Source organism: Acanthisitta chloris, unplaced genomic scaffold (genome assembly GCF_000695815.1).
Source record: "Acanthisitta chloris isolate BGI_N310 unplaced genomic scaffold, ASM69581v1 scaffold29219, whole genome shotgun sequence".
NCBI lineage: Eukaryota > Metazoa > Chordata > Aves > Passeriformes > Acanthisittidae > Acanthisitta > Acanthisitta chloris.
The window spans coordinates 1-13,911 of record NW_008690207.1 but is presented as its reverse complement, the minus strand read 5'-3'; the positions used below and the strand labels follow the sequence as shown (position 1 = coordinate 13,911).

Below are 13,911 nucleotides of genomic sequence, written 5' to 3'. Positions count from 1 at the left end.
CCATACTTCTTGCAACACTGGGGGCGAAGTTCATGGCAAGCCTTTGAGAGACGTGCTTAAGCGTCCTGCCTCAGAAACATTTTGTAACCATGTTTTCACGTGGAGAGCTCAGTCAGGGCCAAGTGGAGCTTTACCAAATTGTTCAACACAAAAATATTCAGAGCTGGGAGGAGAATGAGTTGGACAAATCCCAGCCCTGAGAGAGAGTCCTCCAGAGGGTTGTATCTTGCAGGAACCCTCTTGTAGGGGAAAAAGCATGAGACTGAGACTCTAATTTTTCTGCTGCACTGCCAACCCCACGGCAGCCTGCCAGCGTGAGTGATGTGGCCTCCTGGGCTGGTCGTCCTGTTCGAGAGAAGAAATCCCACTTCCGTGATTCTTCCCTGGAAAGTAAGAGGAATTGAGAGGGTGCTACATTTTCTAGGACCACAAGAGGGCAATATGAGAGCACCCTGTAGCCAGCAGGTTCAGCAAGGCGACCTGTGACGCTGCTGGGATGTGGATGGCATGGGCAGCTCTGTGCAGGTTCAGCATCACCCTGTCCAGGGCCCGCCCAGTTGAATTAGCCAACTGAAGGCTGCTCCCTGGGAGCCCTTGCTTTCAGCTTCATACACACCCTCAGAGGTGAGCCGTCAGCTCATGCAGCAGATTTAGTGCCATAGTTTGGGGCAGCAATATCTTCCTGCACATATGGGTTGTACATGTGGTAACAGCAGACCTTTCTGCATGCTGCATGGGGCCGGGCCATGGGATGCAGGGTGCCTCCCTTGTCCTGCCTGCATGTCCACCAGGGTGGGTGAATGTGCACTGACATGTGGCTTCAAACAGGAGGGTTCAGCATCTGTGGTGATGCTGCTGGGCCTGGCCAGTGGAACAGGTATTAAACCACACAGAATTTTGAACACCTCAGCCTCACCATCCTTTTTCACACCCTTGTTGCACAAAAAAAAAACGGAAAAAAAAAGCCCACCAAACCACCACCCCCCAAAAAAAGGTAGAAAGTGTTAAAGAATCAGAATTCAGCTTTAACTGTGACTGCTAGACAAGCTAGTGCCTCCAGCACACACTGAAATCACTCACAGCCATGGTAAAGTGCATTACCATTCCAGGCACTTTTTTGCAATAGCCTGTATGTATAATTAACCTGCAAGGGACAGTTTGCTCTGTTTTTCCAAGAACAGGCATGACAGAGAAACAGCTTCTGTTAGCAGGCAGAGCTACAAGAGTGTGCATGTGCTAAGGCTGAAATGCGACCAGCATCTTGTAGCAGAGACAGATGAGGAGATGATGGTGAGGGATGGTGTGTAGAATATTACTTTTCAGTAGGGTAGTACAGGTTGCTCATAAGAAATTAAGAGATGTTTGCAAAAGAGGAGGAGCAAAGGGATGTCTGGGGGACACTTTTTAGAGGGAAACTCTGTAACCAACAGCTGTATGAGGGAAATTGGGATAACTGGTCATGGAAAAAGAAATCCCTGGGGCACATAGGTGGTACTGTTTATGCCTCTGGAGTTATTTATTTTCAATGAAGAATGCTGGAAAGGTTTTGCCTGCTAAAGATATTTTTACCATGGAAATAACCAGGTTTGCTTCTACTCTTGCTTCTACTACAAACCTGCCCATACAGCCTAAGCAACATTTTAAGGCCCAGCCTGTAGTACCCCACCTCACTGAACTATGGATACTGTCTCTACTAACCCAATTACAACTCATGTGGCTTATGCTGTACCTGTACAGCACACTGATGGCATGAAGCACCCACACTTCCCTGCTGCACATTGATAAGACCAAGGCCTAGGGTATTTGTCTCAAAGGAACACCAAATAACCTGTCTTGGACTTCTACTCATCACCAGTTGTCAAACCTCACCAAGTTGCTTCTGTGCTCAGATTAATAGTCTGTGTTGGCTAGAGCAGACACCTCAGCAAACCATCTGGTTTGGGTCTGAAGACATAAGCAGACAGGATAATCATTGGCTTTTCCCAGCATGTACCATTTCATTCTGTCTGACTACAAATAATCCAAACCAGCTACTAGAAAGTCCCATCTGCACATCAAGACCTTGGACCACCACCTCCCAGTGCTGCATTCCTATGTGTGGTGTTGCAAACCAGCAATAGCTGTGCTACACGTGGTTCAAACTGTGTTCAGAGCTGGTCACATGACTGCCTGCTTCAAAACTGACCTTCCCCTAACTTTGGGGTCTACAGGCAGCAAGTGAGGTGTTCTCACCTGAGGGAGAAGCATGGCACTTGTACTGAGAGGATCAGTGCCAGGATTCATGTACACAGCTGTGCAGCAAAGACCAGGGCTTGGATTTATTATCCCTGGTTTGCACTAGTGTCTGGGCATCTCACGTGGGCTGTAGCAACTGAGTCCAGGAGTAAAGGGAGCACAGTCACATTGCCCAGGGAACTGTAGCCCAGGCATATTTTGTTGTGAATGACTTCACAATTTGCTCATGGATTAAATACTTCCTTGTTTAATAACCTAATAATTTGGGCTAGTTTCATGATGGACTGTTGGAAAGGTCACTGGCTGGAGTCATCAGCCAGGCCTCCTATAAACGGCTTCCCCCCACTCTCAGCCAAGTGAGCTGTCCTCATCTTTGGGTCCCCCGGTGGGTGGCTCTTGGCACGACCTTCTTCTGAAGGGCTTTGTTGTTCATGCGTGTACCCAAGGCTTTACGCTCTGGGGGCTTCCTCACCACTTCTTGTTTGAGCTGGAAATGCACCTGGAGAAAGAACAAAAATAATGTGCAATACCATGTGTGTGCTCTGCTGGCTCAGGGGTCTGCAGGACCTGCCTGTGCCGCTAGCCTTCGAAGCTGTCTCTGGAGCCAAGACAAACAATAAGGGGCCTCAGTCAGTGTTATGGGAACTCAGTACTTAAAGCAGCTGGAAACTTTTTTCCCCGTGGAAAATGTTGTACCAATACTGAGCTACATTTCTTATGCAGAGTTGTTCCTGTGGCAATATGATGTTCTAGGATGGTTTGGAAGAGGAGCTGTGAACGGCTCTTTCTTCACCTTTTCTCACCAGAGAGTAGAGACATAGCACTACTTTGCATCTCTGTGAATATTTAATACACAGGATGGCTTAGGACACAATCCTTTTTTCAATCACATCTTGTTAGCTGAATCCTGCTTAATCAGTCTTTCAGCAAGCAGTGATTCCAGTAGATCCAGGCAAAAAACATTCCAGGAAAGAAACCTCCATCCGCTACAGCCATGCAAGCAGGTGCAAGAGGAAGAAGGGGACAAGGAGCGTGCAAAACATAGCATCAGATAAATGGGGAGGCTATACAGAAAGGTGAAACTGGAATGGGGCTGTATGGGCTTTCCAGGGGGAAGGATGGGGTGAACAGTGGATATGAGAGCTACTGCAGAAATGGGGACAGGAGGACTACTGTGAGAGGAGATCGGCAAAAATCAGACAATCAGGGAACAAATCAGTCTTCTACAGTAACATGGTAAAACCAAAATCTGTTTTAAAAAGGAAAGCCAAAGAGCTGGGTGCTTAACCTATCAAAACAAAGGCAAGGACTGGGCTTGACAGCTCTCTATAAATACACCAGAGAGTAAATACCAGGGAAGAAGAGGAGCTATTTAAAGCACAACATTGGCATAAGAACAGACAGGGATAAACTGACCATAAATAAATTTAGAATGAAAATTAGAAGGTTTCTAATCCTGAGAAAAGGGCAGCTCTGGAAGAACTTCAGAGGCTGGGCAGAGTAGGATGAAGAGATGGAGGGTGAGACAACAACCACAGTGTATTTACAGCAGAGCCTGACCAGTGTACATGCAGTAAAGCAAATGATGTGCCAGGATGCTTTAGGTCCTTAGAGGAGGCTGCAACTGTGGTTCCACCATGTTCACAAGGCAACTGCAAGGATCACCACCCACTGTTTTTATAACCAATTTCTAGTTGTCCAGCCTGCCCTCAGCAAGGCACTGTAGGGGACACAGTGATATCAAGAGCACTTCATCTCCCAAAGGTGCATAGCTGTTCTTTGTTGGCACCCAGTTCCCATCTGTCTTGGGTGCTCTCAGCAGAAAGAAATGCAGACTTCAGCTTCTTGCTATGAGTTTGGTAACGTTTAGGTCCCAGGCAGGATGCAGATGATAGTAGAGTACAGAACCAGGGGAATAACTGAACCTCAGGCAGCAGCTGCTGTCTCTCATCATCGCATCCTGGAGAGTGTGGAGGATGGAAAGAGAGCTAAAGAGCAGCAGCCCCAGCCAGTCACAGGCTCTCCCCATTCCCAAGAGGCAGATGGACACAGGAGCTTGCATAGCATCCCAGTGCAGCTGCGAGCTGTCAGTAAGGAATTTAAAGGTACATGACACTGTCTTCAACCTGTTGTCCTCTGTTTGCTGAGTGGAGCTGTCTGTCTGCCAAAGCAGGCAGCATATAGCCACTGGCAATGCTCTACATCCCATTTCATTTCTCTTTTTCTCACTAGACATCCCCCACTGCATTTCTTTCTCCCTGGGGTGAAGATATTTTGAGAAACCCTTGTGACTATGCAACCTGACTCACCAATGAAGGGGCAGCTGGTCCCACTGTTGTTGTCACCATCTGGGGCTGATACCCCTCTGCAGAGGCTGTGACAGTGTAAGTGCCAGGCAGCAGCAGCCGGAAATAATCCCCCATATCACCTGGAATACAAGGTAGGAAGAGAAAGCACTCAGGATTCTCAGCTCAGCTGCTTCCTGATTCTCCCTGCATAAGGAAGCCCCAGAAGCACTTTGACAGACTGCGTACTGGTGTGGTTAGGGACAGCCAACAGTGAGGAAGCACCACATTATGGATCACTTTGACAATTTGAGTATGATCCCATCTATGGAACTGGATGGATATTACAAATTGCTTCAGGATGGATCAGGGAGTGCAGCTTCACTGTGAAGGTGGCCCAATCCTGGCACAGGACAGCAGAGAAATCTCTATCTCACAGACAGCTGTGAAATCTCCATCCTTGGAGTCGGTGAGAATTGGCTGGAGGAAGCAGTGGCTGATCAGAGCCAACATTGGAGACAACCCTGCTCCAGGCAGGAGGCTGGACAGGAGAGCCCAGAGGGTCTTGGCAGCCAGTTCCTCTGTGATTCTGTGACCTCTTGCACACTCCCCTTTCCTATGTATGTTGGGATAATAAATGGCAAATATTAGATTGTTACGGTATCACAGACCTACAGCCAGGAGGAGATTTGATGATTTCATAGTCTGACCTCTGAAGAGCTGTATCCGCTATTTTCCGCAACCAATCTGTAATGTTTGGTCCACTTGAAGGAGGGTGTTCGTGAAAAGGAGGTTAAAATTGGCCAGCAAAGGAGAAACAAACACAACTTGGATAAACTGAAGTGGCACTTCATTCTCAGTCTAAACTTGTCTGGCTTGAACTTTCAGTCTTTCATCTTATTCTGCCATCGTGTCCTTTGCTATCCACTGCTTTGTCTCTTTGTAGATAGTTAGATGCTTGAGTAGATTATTCTCTCAATTGTGTCTCTCAGATAACATAGAAATTGAGTTTCTGAAGTCCTTTCACAATAAGGTCTGCATTCTAGTTCTCAATGTTGTCTTTCCTAAGATTTCCTAAGCCCTTCCTGGTCTAAGATCACAGGCATATTGCTCACAGCTAGTGTTTTTGGGAAGCAAACCATGGTGGCCACACATACCGCCCTGCCTGCTAACCTCCACCCACATACCCAGATAGCCTCTGAGAGACTGCATCCAAAAGGGACAGCATGCAAGCAGACCAACAACCCACCAGAGGTGATGTCATGGCTGATTCCCTGGACAGAAATCACTGCTCCTGCAATGCCATTGTTGTTCTCGTCTGACACCATCCCTTTGATGCCCTGGTGAACCTGCAGGGTGGGAGATAGACTGATGTATCAAGAGCACTTCTTTGCTCAAGAGGATATTGATGAGCAGTGGAGGAGGGCAGAGCTCTGGGGACAAGCCTACCTTACCCTGTACCTTTGGCTTTCCTGATTATCTCCAGCAGAGGCAGTCTAGGACACACCAGCATCCCCAGAGGCCACCAACCAGGGCACCCAGCGAGCTCCATAACCACCTCCCTTCCATCCCCAGTCCCTATTGGTTGCCGATCACCAGGGCCTATAGGGGCCTGCAGGAGAAGGGTGCAGGTCTCAGGACTGCTGCCTTACCTCTTCAATGAAAGCAACAAGGGCCTCCTGGTTGGCCATCCACTGCCGCTCCAGGTCCTCCTCAGGGGGAAACTTATTACAGCTGAGCTCCAGGGTGATTTCAAAGCAGTTGGTGTAGAGGTAATTAAAGTCCTGCATGCCTGGAAGAGAAGAAGAGCGAGCCTGTGACCAAAGGAATGCGAGGCCCCCTTCCTTCCCCATTCCCATGTCCCAGTCATCCTAGCTTGTCTTTCTTCATTCAGAATTGTCCCACTCTCCCTCTTTGCTCTGGAGGTGCAGCTTCCTCCCTTCATGACAGCATTACTAGAGCCTTCTCCCTGCCAGGCAGCCCCCTCCCCTTGTGGCTGCCCAGTTCTTTCAGCTGGATCATTCACCACTCTGCCTTCAGAAGCTCAGGGAGATTGGGTACTGCAAGGGCTATATATCTCTTTCCAGTTCCTCTTTAATATTTTCTCTACCCTAATTCTATAGTTTCCTCATTGTGCCTTTGTAATCAGCTTTTTCAGGAGCCAGCAGCTACAAGAAATGTCTTCCCTTTGGTCACATTTTTGGGTCTTGATGGAGTTAGGCCGCAGCATTTTCAAATAACTCACAGACTAATGCTTCCTTTGTCCAGCAGCATACGACAGGCTTCTGAAGACCTTGGCTGTTTCTGTGGCTCTTTCCTGAGCCACTTCTAGTCTTCCCAAGCCATTTCCTGGTCTGACATGCAGACATCAGAATGGTGTCTAGCAATGGGCACAGTACTATTGCCACAGTCATAGAATCATAGAATCAACCGGGTTGGAAGAGACCTCAAAGATTATCGAGTTCAACCCTACCGTTGTTACTAGACCATGGCACCAAGTGCCACATCCAGTCTCATCTTGAAAACCTCCAGGGATGGTGAATCCACCACCTCCTTGGGCAGCCCATTCCAATGCCTGATCACTCTCTCCGTAAAAGTCTCTTCCTCATATCCAACCTAAACCTCCCCTGGCAGAGCTTGAGTCTGTGCCCTCTTGTCCTACTGCTGGTTGCCTGGGAGAAGACAGCAAGACCTGCCTGTGTCCAACCTCCTTTCAGGCAGTTGTGGAGGGTGATAAGGTCTCCCCTGAGCCTCCTCTTCTGCAGGCTAAACAGCCCCAGCTCCCTCTGCCTCTCCTCAGAGAACTTGTGCTTGAGTCCCTTCACCAGCCTCATTGTTCTTGTCTGGACCTGCTCCAGCACCTCAGTGTCCTTCCTGAACTGAGGGGCCCAGAACTGCACACAGTACTCAAGGTGTGGCCTCACCAGCACCGAGTACAGGGGCAGAATCACCTCCCTGGTCCTGCTGACCACACTGTTCCTGATCCAGGCCAGGATGCCATTGGCCTTCTTGGCCACCTGAGCACACTGCTGGCACATGATCAGCTTTCTGTCTCTCCAAACTCCCAGCTCCCTTTCTGCCTGGTTGCAGTCCTTCCCCAACCCATCCTTTCCTGAGGTTTTTTGTCTATCCCTTCACCTCTTTTCAGCTCAACACCTTGCTGTGGGTGATGCTTACCTGCCCAGCCCTTACCTTTGCTAAGTGAGTACCAGGACGCCCCATTTGTGATGCCATCGGCAAAGTAGTCCCCACAGTTCCAGCCAAGGTACATCCAGCTGTGGGCATATGAGTAGGTCTTGGCCAGCTAGAAGGAGAGCAGCCAGTGGTTACCACTCCTGCTCTGCATGGCTGGGAAACCTGCCTGGCTCTGGGCAAAACATGCTCCCTCTCACACGGGCTTTTCTAGGGAGTATGGGAGGGAAGTCAGACAGGAGACAGATCCTGCATTTTATTGGCACAAAATACAACATGAGGTGTCCAGGACCTCTACAAAACATAGGCAGTTGAAGGCAGAGGAGGAAGGTCAGTAACCTGGCAAGCTGGAAGCTAGCTGGTGGTACAGGTGAATTCTGCCCTGCTACCCCTGAGAAGAGGGGGAGCAGAGGACACTGGGCCCATGCAGGGACACTCAGCCCCATCGATGCTGGCCCCCACACAGCAAATAGCACTAACAGGGGGAGAAGATACGTGAGGAAAACTAATCAGTACCAGTCCTGATGCAAATACCATATATATCAGGGGAATTTGGATTAGGAAAGAGTATGGGCAACTTGTGGTTCTAATAACCGCTTGTTTATTGCCCTTACTAAGATTACTGCTTATTTTTAGACACGAAGGCAGGGCTAAAATGGGGCTGCTGTATCCAAAGCCTGTCCTTTGCATAAGGCACAGTTTAAGAGAGACTGGCATGTGCATTTTCTATTGCAAAGTCTATACCCTTGTATTATGGTTCAGATTCCATTGTAATCTCATTCTGCCAGCAGGGAAACTGTTACATTTCTGTCTCCTGAAGCTATGTGGGTATCATTGGCTTACACCCCAGACTGCAACCTCTCTACATCTGGGTCTGAGCACAGTCATCATTCCAGGAGGTCCTGGCAAGCCCCTTCACAGACTCTGCTTCCAAAGAAGGCTGAACTCCAGCTCAGACTTATTTTTCTCATTAACTGTTCTGACGCAGGCTTACTTTTATCTTGTGCTGGATGTCTCCTAATGGAAGCAGTGACTGAAGGCACTGTTTTCTGGGACAATGGAGAAAAACCACAGGCTTCAGCTAGCACTAACAGGATCAGCAGCATGGACTGATGCATTCCCTGATGTCTGCCTATGTTCCTGGTGCTCTGGCTGTTTGTTGTATTTCTTGGTCTTCATCATCTACAAGCCCCTACCGGGCACCCACCTGCCTTACCCTGCTCTCAGCAGACCCCCAGCCAGACCCTGCCACCTCTCTAGGAAGAAGAACCTAGGCATGCCAAGATGTGTGGCAAAACTGGGGGCAGGCTCCAGCACTGGAAGAGCAGGTTGGTAATGAAGACACCAGTGGTACTGGGGTTGTGGAGAAACTGAGCATGGCATGGAGGAGGAAGGGGCTCCTGAGGGTTAAGACTGGCCTGTCCTTTTGGTGGGATTGGCTCATGGTGGCACTGCCCTGACCTGGCTCGTGAGCTGGTGGCTGGCAGAAATGCCATAGTCTAATGGTTATTTCCAACATGTTTCTTGGCTCAGCTCCTGCATGAGGCAGTGACCAGAGACTCCCATTCAGCTCTCACTCACTGCACCCTGCCAGAGAATACCCTCACCCAACGTGGCCATGCTCACCTTCTGAAACAACTTGTCATCAGGGGTAGGCGTGTTGACTGTGCGCCGGCCGCTGATCTTGAGACTTGTCATAGGGGTAATTTGCCACCACCGCTCCACCGTGCAGGTTGGCTGAGAGCACAAAGTTGTAGCTGCTGATCCACTGGATCACAGCCAATGTCTCCGGCTCCACCTGTGAGAAGAGAGATGGAGCCAGGGAGAAGAGCTCAGCCACCTCTGGGCCAACTGCTGCTCCATACCAGGCTGGGGTGTGCAGTGTGTCTGCTTCAGCCCTTGCACCTTATTCTGTTATCCATCACAGGCTCCTCCTGTGCATACCCTGCTACAGCTCTCCCAGCACAACCCCAAAACCTGAGGCACAGGTATCAACCAGCACGTGCCACCTCCTCTGCCCTGTACGTTGCGACCTGCTCCCCAAACTGGCTGTGCTGCCAGCCTCTCCTCCTGACAGAGGTGCAAGCTGTGATATCAGACCAGGATTACATCATTTCTCTGCATACAGAAGGCTCAGAGAAGGAGACAAGCACTGTGCGAGCCAAAGGACAGTGTATTTTCTTGCGTGTGGAGCCACTCTAAGAGGATCACGTAGCCCTCACAGCATCTCAGACTGGTACCTGGCTTTTCCAGTTGTCAGGCAGTGGGATGTGGTGATTCGGTCCGCTGATTTCCCTGCTGTAGTACATGAATGTGTTGAGGTCAGGGAAGTTGCGGTTCAAATCCACTCCATTGGCATTGTTCCTCCCCGTCAAGTACCCGTTGCTGTCTGGGCCCTGCAGGCCAAAGATACATCACAGGAGTGAGTACAGGGTGGGTGCAGCCAGGATGGGTGTCAGGGAGGCAAGAACTGGGCATCATAACAGCACTTCCGTGCCTTTGAGCAACAGTGTGTTATTGCTGACAGGACAATGAAGAGTATTGGTACTGACAGGGAAAGTCAGTAACAATATATTCATTTTCCAGGGTGACAGAGGCACAAGACAAATAAACAATTTGTCTTAACTGAAAGAGCTACAAATATCTCTCTGAAGTCTAGCAGTACAAAGAAATGCGTGAAGATTTTGGGGAGGACTAGGGGGCTTACTCCTGCCCCATCCTTCATGTCCCTGCCTGCTCATGACAGTGGCATTCAGCTGCCACTGCCCCAGCCTGGGGCAGGGGATTTGCAGTCTGTCATCTCCCTATGACAAATAACTTCTAAGGAGAGTAACACAGGTGTAGGAAGTCTCCATCAGCTGCCAAGGCCACCTGTGGCAGGACACACAGTATGAGCCCCTGGCACAGGAGGTTAGAAGCAGCAACACCAGTTGAAGGGGACAAATTTGGCAGGGCACAGAGAGGAAAAATGTGCCCTCCTTCTACGTGTGGTGAAGGGGATCCCACAGGAATTTGAAGGGCTTTCTGCCCCTACCCGGAGGATGCAATCGCTGCCTGGTACCTGCTTGGCAGCCACTTCGTACCCGTCGGGGTTCATGGAGGGCATGATGTGGATGCGCGTGTCATGGATGAGGCGGGTGATCCGCTCGTTGCCCCGGCGGTACTCCTCACACAGGAACTCAGAGAGCTGCAGCAGCAGCTCACGGCCCAGCACCTCGTTCCCATGCATGTTTCCAACATACTTGAACTCTGGCTCCACTGGAGAGAGCAAGAGAGTGACATCTTCAGCCAGGGCTGAGAGAGGCGGGGAGGAGCAAATTCCTACCACAGGGCGCCCCAGGCAAGCCCACGAGACACTCAATAAATTGTGAGAAATGACCCTTCCCTTTGGAAAATGCAATTCTCACAGAGGGAGAGTGGCACAGTTCCCATATGGGCTCCCCTCCATTTTGTCACAGCACCCCTGGGAGCAGCTCAGGCTCCCCACCAGGTTGCTTTGGGCCTTCAGAGCATACAAGAGGATGAATGTAAAGGTGGTTTGGTCTTGGGTGGGGGAGAGGCAGCACAGAGGCACCAAGGAGCACTGGCAGGATTGCTGCTGCCCTGAGCCCCGGGGCACCAGGCCCTCACAGCTCTGTGGTGGGTGGCAGTGGAGGAGACAGGCCATTTCTCCCATATCTGCCCTTACACATTTGCTCTCAGTGCCTCTCACCAGCATGGCACATTCCTGGCTCTGCATACTTCAAGGTTTTCATTACTCATCAGGATAACACCAATCCCTGGCTTGGGGTGAGATGTGCTCTTTCACTGGAAGGACACAGTTGCCTCTGACTGCTTCTGTCAGTCTTGATTCCTGTGCTGATGGTAGACGGCATTGGACTCCACTATTCCTCTCTCTTACCTGACTCTAAGGACAAGACCCTGGAGAAACCCTCAGCAGCTGAGTTGAATATGGACCAAACTTTCCCTCAGGCAGCTCCAGTATGAGCAAAAAGGTCTCTTGCCATTGACTTTTCTAAAACAAGGTCTCAAAATACATACTTGGAGACCACAGGCAGACAGTGCACAGAGCAGGGCTTACTGCTTTTCTGAAGGAGAGGCAGGACATGTGAGGGATGGGTTATGCTTTCCCAGAGGGTTTTTTAAAGCAGTTACTTGTGGGAAAAAAATGTCCCATTGCAGGCTGGACTCAGCACTGGTAGAGTGACAGACACCAGAGGAATTCAGTTAAAAAGGGAGTCTGACTGTCACATGAAAGGGTCAGGGAAAAATAGGTTGTTGTTACAAATGTTGTCTTGTCAGAGCTTGAGACTCTCATTGCACTGTGAGTTTTCTGGCCACCAGCAGGTACCAGACTTGCAGCGGCAGTGTGCAGCCCTGCTGCCATGTATGGTTGTCCATCAGGATTCCTGGAGCAAAAGGCATTGCAGCCCCACATTGGGGGCTGCTGATTGCAAAAGCCCCCATGTTGTTGCTGCACAGGGAGGAGACACCGCATCCAAAAAAACCAAATCTAATTTTGGCTTTTCCGTATCTTTTGATTGCTGTGTGACAGTGCAAGACACCAGAAGTGTGCAACATATTTCAACCTTGTTAGGTTTCAGGGACATGAAAACTGATTTAATTAGATAATTCAGTTATTAAAAATATAGAAAAATCCTGGGCATATGTGCAGCCTTTTAAAAAAATAAGGTCTCAGCAGGCATTCTCTGTTTTGTTCAAGTTTGCAGCAGGACTTGTTAGCATTTTTCAGTATGCAAACCCTTAAACTTGGACACACAAGCCCTAATTACTGCATGTAAGCTCATTAACTCTAGGCTTGCTTTTCAGAGTTACTTCCCATGTCCTTCAGGGAAATCCACAGTTTCCCAAAATCTTAATGCTACGAGCTGAAAGTACCAGCCTGACAGTGGCCCATGCCACAAGCAGGGATACAGGTCCATGCTGCCTGCCTGTCGAAGGGGAGATGTCAGTCACCTCTTACAGCCTTTCCAGCTGCTCTCCGGTGGTTCTGCAAGTATAAAATCCAGTGGTGGACTGACAGTGCCCTTTGCTCACTCATTGCTTCGAATCAGTCCTTGATGCACTGTGACAGTGCCCCAGGTGTCCTCAGCATCATGCTGAACAGGGCTTTTGCAGAGGTGGCCAGGGTGGGAAGCCTCCCATCCCACCTCCTGGCACCCCTGAAGGTGATATGCTGGGCTGCAGGAGGGTAGCAGTGTGCCTCCAGTGCAGTGTGTCCTTGGGCAAGCTGCTGCCAGGCATGGGTTGCTGTGGGTTTTGTGGACGCTGCCCCACTGAGGGGGCCACAGGTAGAGGTTCCACTTGCCCCTGCACCACTGCTGGCAGTTTTCCACATGACTAGGCTGCCTGGACTTGTCGGCCTCAAATCAGCCTGGATTTGCAAAGGCAAAAGATCCTGCAAAAGGTAGGCAGAGCTCTGTTCTTATCTGGTGCTTAGGGGCAGAAGGAAGGGATGCAATGGAACCCTGTGTGCAGCCTCCTAGCCCAGAGAGCCAGCTGGTCCCCTCAGCCCCCCAGGGGCACCTGGCTGCCAGCAAGGTCTGGCTCAGCAGCATCTCCATTCTGCACAGGCAGCAGCTCAAGGGGCCATTGCTGCCAATGCTCCACAGGGCCACGTGGCAGCAGGTGGAGATCCCTGAGATCAGCCTGTCACAGGGGCTGCACAGTCCATAGGGCTGGCAGGGCTGTGGGAGTCCAGCGTCTGGTCTGCCGGGGACCCTGCTCACTGTCTTCCTGCCTTTGGAGACTGGAGGAGGAAGAGCAGAACTCTTCCCTCCTGCCACTACACAACAGCACACGGCGGAGGGTGGGTGCTGCCTCTTCTTGCCTGCACGACACTGTTTTGGAAGGGAGAGGGTGTCAGGGCAAGTGGGGTGCTGGGATGGACTTGCCTGGGTTCTCACATCAGCTTGTGCTGAAAAATCAGAGCCCCGTCCAAAGTACGTGCCTGGGCCACGCCGCAGCTCCTGCAAGCACAGTGCACGTGTGCAGGTTGTGCGTGTGCATCCCTGGGCTGGCTGCGTGGTCCCAGCTGGAGGCAGCTCCGCCTGACACCCGGGCACTGCCAAGAATCCTGCCTGGAAAGCGAGATACCCCCCGCCCAGTGTGCCAACAGTGCCGCGTGGCAGGGAGTGTGGCAAAGAAGCTCGTCCTCTCCGAACCGCTGTCCCCATCC

The 13,911-nt window shown here is 50.5% G+C and overlaps 1 protein-coding gene across 1 annotated transcript; it reads right to left on the bottom strand.

Moving 5' to 3' along the window:
• Nucleotides 1-2,463: 2,463 nt before the first annotated feature.
• CPN1 (carboxypeptidase N, polypeptide 1) lies at nt 2,464-10,970 on the bottom strand (the record flags this gene model as incomplete). Its single annotated transcript, XM_009081740.1, is given in 9 exon segments — nt 2,464-2,734; nt 4,545-4,663; nt 5,770-5,869; nt 6,173-6,312; nt 7,713-7,824; nt 9,339-9,387; nt 9,389-9,510; nt 9,953-10,108; nt 10,774-10,970. Coding segments are annotated over 9 exon segments (1,127 nt in total), but the record flags the coding sequence as incomplete, so codon positions are not given.
• Between the last annotated feature and the right edge of the window lie 2,941 nt (nt 10,971-13,911).